Genomic DNA, 20,104 nt, shown 5'->3' with positions numbered 1-20,104 from the left:
TTACTAAATGGAATCTATTCAGTAACCTTGCCACATTTGATCAGCTCTACTAGTCACACATGTAAAGTAGGATTTATGACTGGTATAATCTTACTAAATCTGCTCATGATACATCTCTGAAGTTCCAAATGGAAGCACTTAAAACAACATAATTGTGTTTTATAGGCATAGCTTGCTTTGCCAAAGAGGTAGCTTCAGCAAGTGCAGATGCTACTGCATTCACATGCTAAAATGCACATCTTTAGTTACAAGGGAAACAGTTCCAGAATATACTCAGGGGAAAGGAAGGAAAACTTTGACTATTGCTTCTGTGAATTTTTCTGAAGGTCAGATTTTGTAAATTCACCTAGTAACAGAACTTGAAAAAACCCCACCCGATGACAAGTATACATTTCAATTAAATTTAGAGAACCTACCTGGCTTCTGACAGAAATTTTATTTTCAGTTCCTGAGGAAGATCTTCTTTACAGGTTTTTACAGCAACAGGAGTTTTATCTTTTAATGTTCCCTTATACACCTCACCAAAATTACCCTGAAATCAGGAAAAAAAAATCTTCTAAATAAAGAAAATCTTCACAAAACTCCACAAAAATAATGCAGAAAGCTAATGTAACTAGTAGAGAACTTTGAAATGTGTTTATGAAGCCAAATGAGGTTTTCTTCCAGTATCTGTCCCTAACACAATGCAATTCACACATAGTTATATGGACAGACATCTATTATATGGGCACAGTGTATGAGTCCTACTTTGACCTTGATGGCAAAAGAAAAAAAAACATTAATTGTATAATTACAATTTTCTCATAAAACCTCTTACTAACTTCTAAAGTAAACAGACATTGACAATAGTGCAGTTTTTTCTTTTGTTACTCCTGCACTCTTTCATTTCCACACTACTATATTTTATAAACAATTTCCAACTTGCAGTCTGTAAGTGACCACAAGATGATCTGTGAAACTAAGAGAAAATACATTCATAATAATGTATACATTCTCACATATACAGGAAATAAAAAAATGCTAAATAAGAAAACTGAATAACTTAAGGCCGCTTCAAAAAATACCTTGTCATGTCTTCCCTGAGAAAGTTACATGATTCACTCTTTCTTTTTTTTTAAACCTAAGCTCAGTACTGCTCTATATATTTGGACAAGACTTTAGAAGTAGCTCCTTTTATAATCATTTTCAGGTTTTCCACAACATACCCCAAGGGTAAATTTTTTGGTTTGGGTTTTGGTTGTTGGGTTTTTTTCATAGAAGAAAACTGAAGTAATACAGAGCATAGAATAATCTCCGACAGATGTAATATTTACTTAAATAAAAACAAAAGGAAAATTAATTAGAACACAAATGGAAGGAAGAAGGAAATTGTGGGGTACATGACAAAACACTGCTATCAATGAAAAAAATCCAGGAGAAGAAAAAAAACCTCCCAAAATTAAACACCTCATACTTTTATTAAAGTTCTGCATTTCCCAAAGAGTTAGTACAACTTAATTTAAATTAGGCATCTGATAAATTTCCATATGAATTCTACTTCTGTGTCCTGGTATCTGGGGCTGCAAGTAACTTCAAAAACCAGCAAAGCTCTGCTGGAAATGTTTTTCTTTCTTTGCTTAGTGATGAAGATTTCATTACATCATGCATTTGATTATGGTATTCCCAAAGCAAGAAGACAGAAAAACTCATGAATGGAAAATAGTAATGTACTGCTAGTAACGAGGGAAGAAATTTAGGCCTAAACACAGGTTTCCAGTATTATTTAGTATAACCTAGGATAAAGGAAGATGTAGATGGCAAGGACTGCTTAAGTACTGAAAATGTTGCTTGGGTTTTTTTAAACTTTATTCAAAATATTTCATTATTATTATAGATACATTTTTTAATACAGCATCTTTCATACAATTTTCATTTTGTGAGGTACGATAGAATTAATACTGAGTAAATAAACAGACCATTAACTCCAGAGGTGAAGGAAAATCTTCATGTTTTCTGAAGTTTGAGTTCTCTCACACATTAAGCTTTCATGATATTCCTCCTAACGTTTTCCAGGCCACACAACATTTTAAAGACCCTCAGATTTCTCACTTCCACGGTGAACGGCTGTAGTTCAACTTTTATCATACAGATGCTGATGGTCCTGTCATTTTTACCTTTTCCAGTTTGACTCTTATCTTTCTATAGATGGAGGCATAACAGATTTATACTGTATTCCAAGAAAGTTTGTATCCTTTTCTGTATATTTTAAAAAACACACCCTTCCATAATAACTTTTAAGCACTGAGGGGTCCTTATTGAATGTTAAAAATGCTTTGTGCTAAAAATACACAGTGCACATGTAAATTCAGTTTACTAAATTTTCAGATTTCTTTAACTGTCTTTACTCATCAAGACTAATCCATATTTATTTTTTAGCAAGACAAAGCTTTTTAATGCCTGAAACATCTTAATTTTTCTCCCTTGATACTGTTCTGTTTAAGAATATGAAGCTGTCACATGCAGACACAGTTCTGTTTACCAGCAGATAAGAGTTTTATGTAATCTTATGGTGCCAAAGAGATTTTGTCCTGGGTAACACAACTTTCTGATAGTATTTAGCTCACCCACTCCATGAATAGTTCATCAATTCTTTTAGTGTGTATCAAAGTAAAGTGGCAATTACTGCTTTCATTTATCTCCTCATTTAAGCTTATTTTTCAGTTTTAGGGAAATCCTTTGTAACAGTGTCCAGTGTGACACTTGGACTGTCTTTGCAGGTGCAAAGATGCTAAAAATTTAAGTGAGTTATGAGGCATACCTGATTTCAAAGAGTTGGAGCTCTGAAGCGGAATTTGTGGTATAAACTACATTATACAATTATTAATGTTGTACGTACATGCTTGTGAAGTTGCTAACATGCAATAAATCACACAAAATAGAGAACATTTGTCTGAACAAATTTTGATTTAATCTCATTATATAAAATGTTATATATAATCCCAGAAATGTCACAAATACATAAGAATATATTTTTTGCAATTTTTATATTTTGCAACATTTTTGTAAGACTACAAAAAGTAAGACAGTCACATTGTGCTTTATAGAAATCTAGTTAGCTTAAAACCCTTCAAAAAGCTAAATACTTTCAGCATACACATTCTATCTTTTACCAGTAAATGTGACTTATATAAAGTGCAATGCTGTCTTTTCTATTAAAGTAAAAGAATTTATACAAAAATCATGTACCACAGTAATTTAAAAGATACAGCAAACCAGGAAATGGCTCAATGATTAACATATACTTATTTAATCGTTATTTAGCTCCCCTGATTACTTACTTTACCCAGTAGTTCTCCCAATGTGACATCTTCATGATTGAGAACCCATTTCTTATCCTATAGAAAGAAATGTAAAAAAGAATTTTCAGTCTGTGCAAATATGTATGATTTTCTATAAGATACTTTTCACTAGTAGAAGCATTGTATTCAGACTGCTCAATCAAAAACATGACAGGAAGTTTTAAATCTTAAACTGTTATAAAACAGTTCAGAAGATTTGCTATACAATAAAATATTGAAATATACCACACAGCAAATTTCTATCAGAAGATTAAGCCTACAACAAGACAGTATATATGCAGATAGAACACTATGCAAATTTTCATACAAGCCTTGGAAATGATACCTAGCACCTGTTTTTAACAGGTCAAAATCAGATAAGAAAACTTCACTTTAGTGTATGAAATATAACATGAAATGTGACATGAAATGGTAGATTAAAAAAAACCCGAATTTTTTCTTCTCACTGCACATGAAAAAGAACAGATTTTTCTACGTATTAAGGAGACACATATTTGTGTCTCTTCTGTGGTAGTTTGAAGTATTGCAGGCAACTACTTGAAAAGACAATGTAACAAATGTCAGTTGAAGTATTTGTTGAATGCTGATGAGCAACAGTACAAATACTCTGCAACAGCCCAAAGACATAAAAAACAATTACAAACTTCTTGCTACACAGACATATTTAATAAATACCTAGCTAAAATGTTAGAATAGGATATTTTAAGTCTTAACCATATTCACTATTTTCCCATTTTACTCCTCTGTTAGCACCTCATCTACTTATCACCTCACAAACACGGTTCCCCATGGTAGCAGTAAGGCTCTAAGCATTCTTTATTACTAATGAAAAAGGCAAATATCTAAACAAGTGTACGCCAACTTATTAAATCATTTCTCATTAAAACTCACATAAAACCTAGCCAAACATGCTGGCTTTGAAGTACACTTAATACATCAGATTACCAGGTTTTCTGGACCATGGTCCAGAAGTTTCATATACTGGATCACTGTATGATCCTGACCAGAAGAAGACAAGATGCACATCACAGTGTTAGTGACCCACACAGCAGTTAACCAGAGTGAGCCCAGGCCTGTGCTCTGCTGTGCAGCTCCCTTGTCTGCAGGAGGAACTCGGCCACTACTCTGCAATGGTGCCCATAAGCAGCTCCCGCTGGGTACTAGCAACCACAGCACCTGCATCACCTTACTTTTATCTAAAAGTGCCCCAAGAATTTTCATGTGGATGTCCTATTTACCAGTACAAATAATGAACAGAGTTGCTTCCTTGTAAGAAGATCCTCTTACAGGTCGAATAACCAAAATGTGAGAATCTCTACTACAGGCAGGGATTGTTCAGCATGCTGCATGTGGAATAGTGGCCCATTCAGTACTATACCACCTGGGGCTCCCACTGTCTAAAGGGGTGCAAGACTGTCTACATTACTCTCTCCTTACAGTGTTGGCTGTAACAGACAGTATTTTAAATTATATCTTCCAGACTCTAAGTGCTTTTCCTACCGGAATCATTAACAGCACCTCCTGGTGCAAAACAGGACCTTTGCAATGTGTATAAATACCTGATGTCAGGGAATGAAGAAAATGGAGCTAGACTCTTCTCAGTGAGTGGTGCTTAGAAACAAAGCGAGAGGTAATACGCACATACTAATGCCCATTAATTAAACCATGAAATTAATTCTGATCATGAGGAATTTACTGTGAGGGTGGTCAAACACCGAACGGGTTACCCAGAATGATTCGAGAGTATTCATCTCAAATCAAAAGGCAATCAAAACTCAACTGGACACAGTCCTGGGAAACCCACAGTAGTTGAACTTGCCTGAGCAGGGCGATTGGAGGAGAGAATCTCAAGAACACCCTTCCAACCTAAATAAGCCTGTAATTTGAAGACAGAGAAAAATATTCTGTGTGTAAACAGTCCATTGAATCCTACAATGGTCTGCAGTAGAAGGGACCTTTAAAGAGAATCTAGACCAACACCCCTGCCATGGGCAGGGACATCTTTCTCTAGATAAGGCTGCTCAAAGCCCCATCCAACTTGATCTTGCACACCTCCAAGGATGGGGCATCCGCCCCTTCTCTGTGTGATCTGTTCCAGGGTCTTACTACCCTCACAATAAATAATTTCTTCCTTGTACCTAACCTGAACCTACCCTCTACCAGTTTAAAATAATTGCCCTTTGTCCTGTCTCTAAAGGCCCTAGCAAAAAGACTCTCTCTGCCTTTCTTGTAAGTCAACTTTAAATACTAAAAGGCTGCATGAATGTCTCCCCAGAGCGTTTCCTTCTCCAAGCTGAACAATCCCAACTATGTCAGCCTCTCTTCATAGCAGAGGTGTTCCACTCCTCATATAGCTTTTTGTGCCCCTCCTCTGGATGCATTCTAATGGTCCATATCTTTCTTGTATGTGGATCTCGGAGAACACAACCAGTGAAGTCTGCTGTCAACTCCTAAGGAAGGTGGAGGCTTGTACTGACTGATGGCTCCCTCTTTTTGCAAGGAGGAAATTATTCATCAGATAAGTCAGAGATGTTCTGGGCAACTGAAAGAATTAAACAAGTACAGAAGATTTAAGCTGCACTTGCTGGGAAGGTGGCTACCCATTTGTATCCTCCACATTTTTTGACTGACATGAATTCAGCAGAGAAAAAAAAAAAAAAAAAGCATGCGTGTGGGGTGTCATTGCTATGGTGACTTCTGTGGTTTTTTTTCTTCTTACATATAATGTCACAAAATCACACAGACCACTGCTCCTGTAAGCTGTGCTGTGTCCACATTCTAGAGACTTTCTGAATGCTTCTGTTCCCCCACACTTCCAGCATGCAACTCCTGTCAGCCCCATCACATGAATTTCTATGCCACGCCACCATGCTGTGATGGGATCCATACTCTGCCACTCCTACTCTTCTTGTGAGGAAATACCCTACCAACATAGACTCATAAAACAGTTTGAGTTGAAAGGGATCTTCAATATCAAATGATCTTTCTCCTATAGGCAAGATTCTTGATTAAAATACTGGCTCACTGATCAGATTGTAAGTAATGTATTTCCTTGATCTCCTCCTTTTGATTGTAGCAGAAATCATACATGTTTTATTCACTGAAGATTTTCTAGATTTATTTTTTGCTGATTGGATACCTCATTTAGAAGCTGTTACACTACAAACAGATAGCAAGAGTCATCAAAGTGCACACTTTAGCAGTAAAAATATAAGTTTAAGAAAACAATTTGCAAGTAAAGCTGTAAAGAAAAAAAAATCACAAAAATGATTACTTGGAGGTATTAGCAAATAATGGGTTTTAACATTGAGATGCAAATGTAAAAGCAAAAAATTTATACAATTAAAATATAGTGGATCTTTTACTGCTTACTTCCAATGATACAGTACTTCAGTGAATGACATTTTGAAAATATTAAAAACATGGCATTTCAAAGGCTTGTTTATGGGGAAAAAATCTGATGCATAGCCCTTCAGAAGACTAATCAAAGCAAATTGCAATATAGACTGGAACCAAGCAATCTGTGGAAGGATTTGCTATCACTGTATCAGTACACTAATCATTATCTGTACTTTTCATGAAAACTTTCAGTTATTTACTATACCAATATAACCCATTCACTACATTATCATGGTTCTGCCAGAGCTTTCACAATAAAAGGATTGTTCAAAGTTTGACCATCTTTGTAACTGAAGCTCCCGTTATTGGTTTAGAAAAAATCTTTAATGATCAGCATATGCAAATTATGCAGCCTTGCTATTACCAGTTTCACAAGGTATCAGCAGGTGAATATTCACCTCAGTGGTACATAAATGGAGAGTCTGCTGTTTATGAGATCTTTTTATGAATAGAAATCCTGAATTAATTTTGTAAGTATATAAACTACATCTTAAATTCAGAAGACTTATATGTCTCACTCCTGTGGCTACACGGTTGAGCCAGCAGACTTAAAAGGAGGCAGGTGCTGCTTCAATGATGCTTTCTGCTCCCAGATGGAATCTCTTCAGAACTGTTCTTTCACTACCCATCAGGCACCACCTGCACAGACCTCAAAAGCAGACAGCTCATGAAAATGATGCAACCCTTAGCATGTTGTACTCTTTTTGATTGCACCTCTCATAATTTGTTTAGTCTTTTAACTTATACATTTATAATGGAACCTGACACTGGCAGTATTTGCCAGATGATCCGCATGAGATTAGCAGAAGGTATATACTTTGACATAATTAACAGAACAGAAACTGTAACCCAGAACTTTTCTTTCTTTCTTCCTTCCTTCCTTCTCTCCCTCCCTACTTCCTTCCTTCCTCCCTTTTTCTTTCTCTCTTTCTTTCTTTCCATCCATCCATCCATCCATCCATCCATCCATCCATCCATCCATCCATCCATCCATCCATCCATCCATCTCATTTCCTTCCCCTCACCCATAAGCTTCTGTGTCATGCTTCGCCCTCCTGGTTTCCCTCTTTCAGATTTAGTGAAAGCCTTAAAGACTATGAGTACAGTATTTATTTCTTTTTTCCCACTGGGAAGTATCAAAACACAGTTCTCCTTCCCCTGCATCTTATATAGCCTTGTCTGAGTGTTAACATTGAGCTTCTGGATAAAAGGATGGCAGCTTTCACACTGCACTGTATTTTTCTATTTGCAAAGTAAACTGGTTCACTTGAGATACCTTCACCTGAGACACTCAGGTGCTGCAGGGCATAGGAATTACACACTGTAACTCCTATGCAGACAGAAGTGCCTAAGCCCTAGCACTAGCTAAGCCTGAATTTTCTCCTAAGACTGTAATTTCCTCCTGAGGTACATGACTCCTCATGCTGTGAACAGAGAGGCTGGAAACCTAAAACAGAGTTTAGTATTCTGGAATGGTAAGGAAGCACTTCCAATTACGGTCCCTAAGTCCATTTCTGAATTCAACTCTGAAGCTGCATTTAGTCCCTCTGTCCCATAGCACTAGTAATGTTAAAGAAAGCATTTCAAGTGAAATATTAAGCTAAAAAGGCAGCATGCATTGCAGTTTTATCTAGTATCTTCAGGCACTTGTGGAGTACTACAACCCCAAACTGTTGTTGTCACCTGCATCACACCAGTGTATAATTCTGGCGCTTGTCAAAAATCAAACTCATCTGTCAAGAAACAAACCCTATTTTCTAACTTGCAGTGTGTTGCAGATCCCTTTAAATACTGTTTCAAAACAAAGTGTCACTGGTTCAGATTTATCTTTAATTAATAAACAGCACTGCAGGGTGGATACTAACAAAGAAAAGATTCCTTCTGCAAGTATGTTGTCTCACTAATTGTGTTCAAATTGCACTGAGTTGAATAGGTCATAATCCAATATTTTTGATAGCTGCCAGTAATTAAATAAATCCTTTAAGCACACAAAGGAATGGAGGCATACTAGCATACCATTAAAAAAAGTCAGAAATAAAGACTTTTCTCCTGTCTGATCATAAATTTCATGATCTTCTAGAAGTGCTTACTTCTGATTGGGAATAAAAAGTAAGTATTTCTCAAATTGTTAAATGTGATTACTCTACAGACTAATCATGCATACAAAAGATACTGAAAGTTAGAAATGTGACAGAAGAATGTAAAATAAAAAATAATTTTTAGTGTAGGTATAGATAAACAGACACTGTAATGCCCATCAATTTAAGTCACAGAATTTTTTTTTCAATTGAGCTGCTTCGACATCAAATAGAGCAAATCCACCATGTTTCCATACCTAATCATAAACTAATCTAAATGAGAGAGGACAGAACTCTGGAAACTATTAACGCACTACTATTCCTTCCAGAAGAAACCTGCTTAGCCGCCTTCTGTAAGACAACTATAAATCTCTCTTTCACTCATGCTTGTTCAGATTTTTCTATTGTTAATATTGGGCCACAGAATATAAAAGCACTTTAGACAAATCCAGTTACAGAATTTAGTGCTTGAGTATGTTTGGCTTTTACGTTAATAATAGATCTTATTTCCAAATGGAATTAAGAAATACAGGACTTTACCACATTCTACTTTATTTATGTCCTATGTTTTACCCCATGAGGGGAAGGTGAATTACTTGACTGTCAAACTTCTTAGGCAAGCACAGTAACCAACGTGGCTCAGATCAGATACAGCTCCAGTGCCTCTTGGGAGATAACCCCTTATCAGACATGAGGAGCTATTTGGCAAAAGCAGGGTTTTGAGATTCTCTATGGAAGAATATTGCAGAAATTACAAGATACCTAAATAATAGGAAGGAACTGCCTCAAGGTGGACTTTCACCTTCCTCTTGAGAGGGAAGTCAAGATGAGCAGGAACCCTACTGAGACCACTCTAGGCAGAGATATTCTTTCTTTCCTGGCTGGGAAAGGCATCACTGTCTTCTGAAGCCATATCCTCGTACCTATTTTGTTTAAGGGCGTTACTTTTCCTTGCTTATTCATCCTCCTGATTTCCTGAGCAGCAGAGCAACAGTGTGTTGTTGTGAGAGCTGGTTGCTCCCTGGAGCCATGGGGGACCCCTGAGGCTCACCCACACCACTGCCACCAGCAAGGGAGCAGGGCAGGCTAGGTGGACAGCCCCAAGTTCAGATCAGCCACGTCCTTGGTGATAAAGCAGGTCTGGGGCCAAGCCAGGAGGTCTGCCTGTGAGTCGGGATCAGGGTGAAGGCCAGTGAGAGGAACCGGCATCAGACACAGCCCATGACTAGTTCATAGAGACAAGGCAGTGCCAGGCTCAGTCTGGAAGCAATCTGGGACTCAAGGGCCAGGGCCTGATGAATAGAGCACATGAACAGGCACAGGGCTGCAAAGCAGTGGGAGCTGGGGCTCAGCTGAGCAGCTGAGCCTCAGACAAAAGCTGCTCCCACAGGACAGGGTCTGGCTCTGCCTCAGACCTTCACCAGCTGAGGGTAGAAGGAGCAATCCTCAGTTGCATTATTTTGTTGGTGCTAAGCGCCACCCAGGATCCCATCTCAAGACCCTTACTGACCTAGCCTTTTACTAATAACATGTTTGGAGTCGTATCTCCACATCTTCCCTTTGAAGATACTGCAAGATCTGTTGGCAAAATGGTAAGAAACAAGGTGTCAACTAGGCAATCCACACAGTGGAAAACTTGGTCAGCCTTGACACTGCTACCCTTCCCCAAAGCTCAGGTACTAGCTAACTATCATCATATTGAAGGTATTTAACATGTGATTAAAGAAATAAACACCCAACTGTGAAAAAAAGTACTTCAAAAACAATCAGAAATTTCTCTTTTTACTTGTGAAATAAAATTCTCTGAATATAAGATATTAATTATTAAGCTTCATGGTCCCCTGGACTACAGTGAGTTTCAAGACCTAAGCAGTCAGTAGGGAATCAGTTGGTCCTTTCTTCAGTGAAGAGGCAGGTATTAGAGTTGGGTGCAAGGCCACTGAGGCCAAGGTATGAACAGCAGATGGTCACTGTACAAGACATAACCTCATTTTTCTTCTTCTGAGCTATGAGACTGAAACATTATCACTATTGCCCTGAATTTCTTCAAGGTAAGCTCAAGTCTGAAGTGTAGCCTTCTTCCTGCTATCCGCCTTCATTTGCAGAAACCACATCAAAGAAATCACAAATTATTATGCCAGGAAGCAGTCTTATAAATTAATTGCAGTAAATTATAACAGCTTTCAATGAGATGAAAAACATAACCCAGAACAAATACTTAGCATTCACATTCCCCTAGCACTATTTTTCTATAATTTTTGGTAACATTTTCAATCATGAAGTACTCCAGAATGGTACTTTTTCAAATTAACAACGAGCATTAACGCAATTACATATTAAGCATCTTTAAAACAGACATTTAGGGAATTAGATACGAATTTATGAGCCTCAGCTTAAACATTTGTCTTTAAAATCTTACCATTTTTAATAGGAGAGAGAAAAAGGGATAAAAAGAAAATGCCACCTGTGCTTATATTCAGTTTCAGAGTGTCATCAAACAAAACCAAGATTCTTACCCAGAAGCCAAAGCAAGATTTGTGAAAGAAGAAGAGTGAGCAAATCCTGATAAGGCTCCATCACAGTATGAATAAATAAGAACTCAATGTTATCATCACTTTATTTACTTATTTCATGCTCTCTGTCACATTATTTACTCTAGCTACTTCAGACCACATTAAAATAATAAAGCTGCATGCCATCATGCTAATGAAGGCAGTATCTACAGCAAATTCTGCCACCACTTTTAATCTTAACAGTAGGAGTAATAAAAGCAAAAAAGGCTGAAGACCTCTAGAAATTGGAAACCTTAGCTGACTTGGAGAATCCCAAAATGGCTGAAGCAAAAGGAAAATATATTGCTTTAAAAGAACTGAAAACATAAGCCTTCCTAACCTAAGAATCCACCTGAACACAGCATGGAGAATTTATGAGAAGCCTAAATATCCCTCCCTTTTTCCTCACCCCAGTAAATTAATCATTAATATTACTCAAAAAAAAAAAAAGAATTATAGTGTTAGCCTCTCACAAGTACGGTGCATAAGCATGCATTATGCTCATTTTTCCATGCTGTACACAGAAAAAATGCATTCAGAAAAGTTTTTTGGAAAGTAATATTTGCTCTCCTTCTTCCAACTGACATAGAAAATATCAATACTATGAACTACTGCAGCTAAGAGACATATTTCCACAAGAAAAACAGACAGAAAAAGTCAATCTTTCATTTTCAGTATTACTGATAATTAGAGTAAGACTCTTTTTAACGGATAAGAAAATAATAATCAGATAATTTTTTATCACATTTAGATACCACTTAACAGAACTTGATGAACCAGAGGAAATAAAGAAAGTGAGTAACAGTTGTTACATGTGGATAAGGCCTAAAAATGTGGAAATGAGAAATTATTTTCTTAGAGAAGTACTATTTTTGACATAACTTATGCCAGTATATCTAATGTGCATATCAATTTCATGAATCATAAGCTACGTGTTTCAAGTCTTTCACATTAAGTACAGAAATAAAAGTAGCTAGTGGAAAAGATTTTTCATAAGAACAAGTGAGTTTTACAAAAGGGGTTTTAAAAAAACCCTGAGGACAACTTCTTTAAAACTGTTTCAGAATAAAGACTCATGAGCTGTAAAAATTGTTATAGAAGCTGCACTATTAGCAGCACTGTATTAAGTCACACTGATGAAACTCAATGTGAGATGTAAACAGAATAATAGTGCAAATAGCTTTACTTCCTTGGAAATAAAGCGCTATTTCATCTGACCTGTTATTGTTCTATAAAAAACCACTGCGTAGTTCAACCTTTCTGCTAAACCAAATTCTAAGTCACCATAAATCTAGAGGGTAGAACTGAGATTTGTAAAAGCTACTATCCAGTGTATAAGCTGCAGAAGAGACAGATTTACAGCACAGCTTTCCTTTGAGCATTCTTTCTTGAAGATCAATAGACAAAATTACTGTGGAAGTCAACAGGCAGATCCAGTTTTCTTCAGTTTTTTAGTTGAAGGATGTGCAGTATTTCCTTACGTTTATACTCTCTTATTCATCAAAGTACTAGAAAGATGCTAAGGATCTTTCAGGAAAAAATACAGGAAATAAAAAATAAGAAGGAAAAAACCCTGAGAAGGAACCAGACATAGAATGTGAAATCCTTAAGCATAGGAAAAGGAAAGTCAAGTTTATATCAAAACCATTATATTTTAAACACATTAAAGAAACTTACAGCACTCCTCTCTACCTAATACAGTAACTCCAGCCCTCAAACCAAAGTACTCTGAATCACCTGTTAATCAAATATATGCAAACAGAGAAACTATCTGCCCTTTATCAGGTAATGCCCTCCAAAATAGTGAGAATCTTCCGTATGCTCCAAGGCAAACAAAACTGCGTGATAACATAGTTTCCCATTTAAACATTCCTTATGATTTAAAAAGAGAGGAATGCAAAGAGCCTGGCTCCATCCTTTTTGCACCCTCCCTGCAGGTGCACCCTTTAAAAGTATCATCTTCCAATTTTATTCTAAACCTGATCACAGAAAGAAATACCATACAGACAATGCTGAATCAGAAACATTCAGTAGTGAAGATTTTCAATGCTATGGCCTTTTAAACAAAGCTACAGAAAACTTTGATCACTGGATATAAATCAACTTCGTTACTCTTTGTTCAAGTTGCCTTATGTGCCTCTGCTATTATAACATATTTTTAAGAGATTTTTTGAGAAAAAAATACTCTAAATTTTAAAAGTAGTCAAGATACCTGAAATTACACATACACTTGGTTTAGTACTTTGTTAGCATAATGAGAAAATTACTCTCCTTTTTACCTTTTCTCATTAGGATGCAATATCTTGAAAGTGCAGACCAGCATTATGAAAGACGCATTCTTATTACTACCTGACAGAAATGCAACACTCTCTGCCAAAAAGCCTTAAAAGGAAATCCTGTAACACATCTATGTTCAGTGGAAATAGGAACCTAACTGAAATCCATCTCTAGTATTAAGATATGAAACTCTGCTATCAAATACCAATAGCTGCAGCCTTCTCTTCAGATTCTAGAATCAAACTTGAAAACCTACTAAAAATCTGGCCAAATTATCCTAAAAAAAAATACTACCAATTTTCTTGACATAGGAATCAAAAGCCTTCTGCATGATCATCATAATACTGAATGGCAAATACGTGGCAAAAGATTCATTTTGTGCTTATGCAATAGATACAATCATTTTCTGTAAGTACATCTTTTACTTACCATAAATCCTCACTTTGCGCTGTGGTTTCAATTTCCTTAGAGAAAAGATATATTTTAACATTTAAAAATGCATGTATCAGACTTCATGAAAATTAGAGCTTTGGGCCAAAAATCAACACACATTGACCATAACCACCAGGTGCTTCTCAGCATTGCTGCAAGCCTGGTCAGATGCATGGGTACCACACTTGTAATTCACAGATGGATCCTCCTCAGAGCTACAAACCTAGCACAGGTAAAACTGCAGTAACTGAATTGCTCACTGCTGCAGCCTGCTTCTTCCTTTCCAGCTGAGATTTCTGCTCCCTAAAGAGCTGTCCTCAGATCAAACAAATGCAAGATGATATTCCCAAAAGGCACACCATTACTGCAGCTGTTTCCCTTTCCTGTCACAAGATGAGAATTTCTAACTGAGTGATGGGATGACTTTGTGATAAACTTGAAAGTCTCTTTGGTAGGTCTGTTTGCTTCAGTGAACTTCAGCTTGTTTTTCAAAATAAAGCAAAACCAAACCAAACACCAGTAAATCCAACCAACACTAAAGAGAGGCAAAACGCAGGAAAACAGCTTCTGTTTAGCTTTCCATGGATAAGTGCATGCTAACTAAATGTTAAAGGAGCCAGTATTACTTCTGTGGTACTACTAAGAAGCTGAAACATAGAGCAGATACACTTCATGCTGTTCACCTTTGAAAGCTGAGCTCAAAGACTTGTAAAATGCAAACTACTCGAATTGGTTCAGTGACTTAAAAGTAAGCATCACGTCAGATTTTTATGAGTGCGTTTTCATGAAAGCAGTGTTCTCCATTAAATGTATATTTCTTCATCATTTCTTTCCATGTCTAACACTAACATACTCTGGCAAGACAGCATCAGATTCACAGAATTCTTACATCACTTGCAAACTTATTCATCAGTATTAGAACCACTATAACAAATCACTGTGGGTTTTTTTTCCTTAACAATTTTCATTCGTCTCACTCAGCATTAACTGGTTCATCATCTTCCCATGTACAGAAAATGTTGAGGCCGTATTTCAGGCTTTTTTGTCACATTAAAATGGAATCGGTTTTAAAATGAAAGTTACTGGCAATGTATATATGGCCTAATTATCTGACAAAGAAAAAGGGTTTTTTTCCATCACCTCAGAATCTGAATTTACTACAGAGGATCACAGAATCATAGAATGGTTTGGGCTGGAAAGGACCTTAAGATCATCTAGTTCTAACCCCCTGACATAGGTGGGGTGCCTCACCATAATCCATGTTGCCCAAGGCTCTGTCCAACCTGGCTTAGAACACTGCTCGGGATGGAGCATTTACCACTTCTTTGGGCAATGTGTTCCAGTGCCTCACCACCCTCACAGTAAAGAACTAATTCCTTATATCTATCCTGAACTTCCCCTGCTTCAATTTGAACCCATTACCACTTGGTTCTATCGCTACAGTCCCCAGTAAAGAGTCCCTCTCCAGCATCCTTTTAGGCCTCCTTCAGATACTGGAAGCTGCTATGACATCTCCACACAGCTTCTCTTCTCCAGGCTGAACAGCCCCAGCTTTCCCAGACTGTCTTTGCATGTGAGATGCTCCAGTCCCCTGATCATCCTCATTACCCTCCTCTGGACTTGTCCCAACAGCTCCATGTGCTTCTTATGTTGAGGACACCAGAATTGTACGCAATACTCCAAGTGAGGTCTCATGAGAGCAGAGTAGAGGGGCAGGATCACCTCCTTCGACCTGCTGGTCACGCTCCTTTTGATGCTGCCCAGCACACGGTTGGTTTCTGGGCTGTGAGCACAAGCTGAAGCTGGCTCATATTCAGTTTCTCTTTAACTAACACCCCCAAGTCCTTCCCTGCAGTGCTGCCCTGAATCTATGATCTGCCCAACCTGTAGGTGTGGCTGGGATTGCCCTGACCCTGTTGTGAACCTTGCACTTGACTTGGTTGAACTTCATGAGGCTGGCACTGGCCTACCTCTCAAGCATGTTAAGGTCCCTCTGAATCCCATCCCTTCTCTGCAGGTAGCAACAAGACCACAAAACCTAGTGTTGTCATCAAACTTGCTGAAGATGCATCAATCCCTCTGTCCATGTTGCCAACAGAGATGCTGAACAAGATCAGTCTCAACACCAACTCCTGAGGGATACCATTTCCTACTGGTCTCCAGCTGGACATTGGGCTGTTGACCACAACTCTGTGTGCGGCCATGCAGCCAATTCTTGATTTACCAAGTGGTCCATCCATAAAATTGATGTCTCTCCAAAGTAGAGACAAGGATGTTGTGTGAGACAGTGTTGAATGCTTTGCCCAATTCCAGGTAGATGACATCAACTCCTCTGCCGCTACCCATCAGTCTCGTAGACCCCTCACAGAAGGCAACTAGATTGGTCAGGCAGGATTTGCCCTTTGTGAAGCCATGCTGGCTGTCAACAAGCACCTTGTTGTTTTTCATGTGCCTCAGCATGCTTTCCAGGAGAATCTGCTCCAAGACTTTGCCAGGTACAAAGGTGAGACTGAGTGGTCTGTAATTTCCTGGGTCTTCCATTTTCCCTTTCTTGAAAATAAGGGCTATTATTTCCCTTTTCCCAGTCATTGGGAACTTCACCTGACTGCCATGATTTTTCAAATATATAATTTTCTTTGATCTTGGATCCTTTTTGAAGGATCCAAAGACTAGGACTTCACTGGCACTAGCGATCTTGACAATAGCAGACCTGTCAAGTGAAATGGTGCTGAGAACCTGAAATGTGCATCTGGTGGGAAAAACATTATTTCAAACTAGATGTCTACTGCTTCTGAAGACCCAATGGCCTCCCATAAGCAGATGTGCACCTTCCATTTCTTTTTCAGCTGAATGTTTGAATCCTCAGAGACTGCTCAATGATGGAAGCAAAGCATCCTAAGTGGCATGGGCAGATTTGTTTCAAAAGCGTGTTTCTGATCCAAGTGAAAACATGAATGCACATATATCCAAGTAAATATGGCATTCCTTATTTCTTGGATGATTCTCTTTTCTAGTATTTAAACTGAAGCATATTCACAACTTAAAACAGTTTTCTTACATGTATTTTAGAAAATTTTAAAACCTTCTCAAAATGATGTTAAGGATGTTAGAAAGTTAAAACCTATTTCATACGGTTAAAATAGAATTTATTTTAACAATGTCCCTGGGTGTGCACTGAGGTTATTCAGCAGCTTTACATACCAGTTACCTCATCAATAATCAACTGAAGAACCTAACATACATTTTTTCTAAAATATTATAAATATATATGAGAGACTTTCTCATTAAAGAAATCACTTGCAGATATGTTTTTAATACCTTCAGTTTTTAAATTCTATTATTACAGTATCATTAAAATTCCAAACAGACAGATTTGGTCTACATGAAATGGGATGTGGGACAAGCCTTTTGTGACACAATTAAGATTGCTCCTTTCAAGGGCAACGTCACAGAAGGTGAACACTAATATGGTAAAGAAGAATGAATGACTGGGAATCAAGGAATGTAAAAACAAACTACAAAGCATACATTTTTTTCTGTGAAGTTTTGTCATATTTAACTTTCATTTCCTAAGTAGGCTGTTACAGAGACAACAATTTGCATAAAAAGATTAAAGACTGCACAAAATGTCAGACTGCTTTGCAGCTATAGTACAAACAAAGAAAACACGGTCTTGAAGATCTTTGCAGATTAAGGAAATGATCAAAAATATTCTGGTAATAGCATATGATGCCTAAAATACCCACAACACTAGGTCACAGTGCACATGCTATTTCTGAATGCAACTTAAAATGTCTCCACTTGCCCCTATAAAAGCCAGAGCTCCATGCAAATTAAAAAGGAAAGCTCATAACACTCTTTGTCTTAGTTCTGAAATACTTTTTCCAACAACTAGTTTTTATCAGATGGGAGAGCTAAAATTATCATAACATCATAGCTCAGACTGAAAGGTATTACAAAACAAAATGATTTAGTTGGGTTTGTTGTTTTTTGGTTTGTTTGGTTTTTTGGTTTGTGGGTTTATTTGCTTGGTTTTTTTTGTTTAACAACAGCTGCTGTAAAACAATTTAAATCATCCAGCTAACACCCTTTCAATACTGTCTTCCTTGGTTCAAGTTACTGGTCATGAAGCAGTAGGTACACTATACACTGGTTTTAGCTTGCACAAAGTATAAGCACGTATTAGACACTCAGATAATATTTCATATATTCTTGAAGGCCTATGTACAATATAGAAAATATATAAATTACATAATGTATTACAAAAAGCCTATAAAGTCTTCTGTCACCCAATACTCTTCTCAACACTAGCAGTCAGTATTACCATGGACATCCTTTCCATTACTTTGTATAACCTATCAGAATGAAAACTGAAATGTTCATTAACCCTAAAGGAAATACTTCTGCATATTAAGACTGATACAAACCAGCACTAAATAAGTCATATGAAAAATAAATGGAGCCTGTGTGACTGGATTTTATGGATTACTTGCAGCACTTCAGGAAACCTGAATAGCCAAAAGTACTTGCACTGCAGCTCAAATCTACTACCAACTGGTCATAAAACTAGCATGATTCTAGAAGAAATACTAGTATTTCCACTAATTTTAGTTAAGACTAACTCAACAAGTATGGAGAGGAGAAGTCTTGCTTCATTTTCCCCCTAAAAATAAAAAAAGAATTAAAAAAGGCAACAAACCAAACAAAAACAAAAACGAAATCACACACACACACAAAAACAAAACAAAACAAAAAACCAAATAAACCAAAACCAAAAACTGTGACAGTAGAAAACCCTGTCTTAAAAGTTGTTCTCCATCCCTTTGTAATGAGATTATGACACAATGTAGTGGTATGGGTTCAAGCCCTGGAAAGACCAACCATACATATCTGCATGGTTATCACTGAGGTATTCACATGATCTCTTCGTACATTTATATCTCAAAGGCCATGAGATCAAGTACAGTCATGGAGAAATAATCAGGAAATTGATCTGGGACCGTATTTCTTCATAGTACAGGTACTGGAAAAATTTTTTGCCAATCGATAGTTACATAAAACTGCGCATAAATTAAAACTTGACTTTATAAAAAAAAATAGAGCAAAACAAAAATACAATGTCAGGAATAGAGACTCTTTGTCTTCCAAGTAAATAACAGAGAATGAAGAGATGATGCTTTCCAGATGATGTTTTCCTATTTGACTTTAACAGAGAATAACTAAGTTCTGATATCATTCAGTATGTAGTAACATACTGCACTACAGTTTTACATTTGCTAAAATAGGCCTGCTCTCACAGTAACAGGAAACAGAGAAGTCCTTAAACATTTAAGCCAAGTATTGTATTATTGTCATGGTTTAAACAAAAGTCATCCATAAATAACACAGTCGCTCTCTCACTCCCCCCCTTCTTGCCCTCCCCCTACTCCCAGAGGGACGGAGAGAAGAATCGAAAAGAATGCAGCTCCCACAGGTTGAGATAAGAATAGTTTAGTAACTAAGGTATAACACAAACCACTGCTGCTACCACCAGGAATAATAATGCTAAAGGAAATAACAAGGAAAAAGAATACAACACCTCAGCACCAGCCGACTGATAACCCCCCCAACCCTACCTGACTGAGCACCAACAGATACCTCCTCCAACCCTGCAGTCCCCTAGCCCTTCCGGGTAACTCCCCCTTACATCCTGGGCATGACGTGCTGGGGTATGGAATACCTCTTTGGTCAGTTTGGGTCAGATGTCCCGTCTCTGCTTCCTCCCAGCTTCCCCTCCTCCCTGGCAGAGCATGAGGCTCAGAAAGTTCTTGGTCAGACTAAAACACTTGAGCGGTAACTAAAAACATTGGTGTTATCAGTGCTGTTCCCAGGCCAAAAGTCAAAACACAGCGCTGCACCAGGTACCAAGAAGGAGAAAAACAACCGCTACTGCTGAACCCAGGACAATTATAGAAGACAAAAATTTGCAAATAGGTACAAAAGGGTATTTTCAGTTTGACAGCCCTTTAGCTTAAACAGTTTGTACCAA

General features: G+C 37.5%; 1 protein-coding gene across 8 annotated transcripts in view; it reads right to left on the bottom strand.

The window, feature by feature from the left end:
* Positions 1-20,104, bottom strand: part of FER (FER tyrosine kinase) — a 184,599-nt gene that overhangs the window by 70,539 nt on the left and 93,956 nt on the right. For all 8 annotated transcript variants that reach the window (XM_065661402.1, XM_065661406.1, XM_065661410.1 and 5 more), the window contains exons 14-15: positions 3,318-3,374; positions 417-532 (exon numbers count right to left, since the gene is read on the bottom strand). In XM_065661402.1, the coding sequence (XP_065517474.1) occupies positions 417-532; positions 3,318-3,374 (173 nt within the window). The remainder of the gene's footprint in view (positions 1-416; positions 533-3,317; positions 3,375-20,104) is intronic.

This window comes from Lathamus discolor, chromosome Z, assembly GCF_037157495.1.
Source record: "Lathamus discolor isolate bLatDis1 chromosome Z, bLatDis1.hap1, whole genome shotgun sequence".
Taxonomy (NCBI): Eukaryota; Metazoa; Chordata; class Aves; order Psittaciformes; family Psittacidae; genus Lathamus; species Lathamus discolor.
This window is presented reverse-complemented; position numbering and strand designations above follow the sequence as displayed.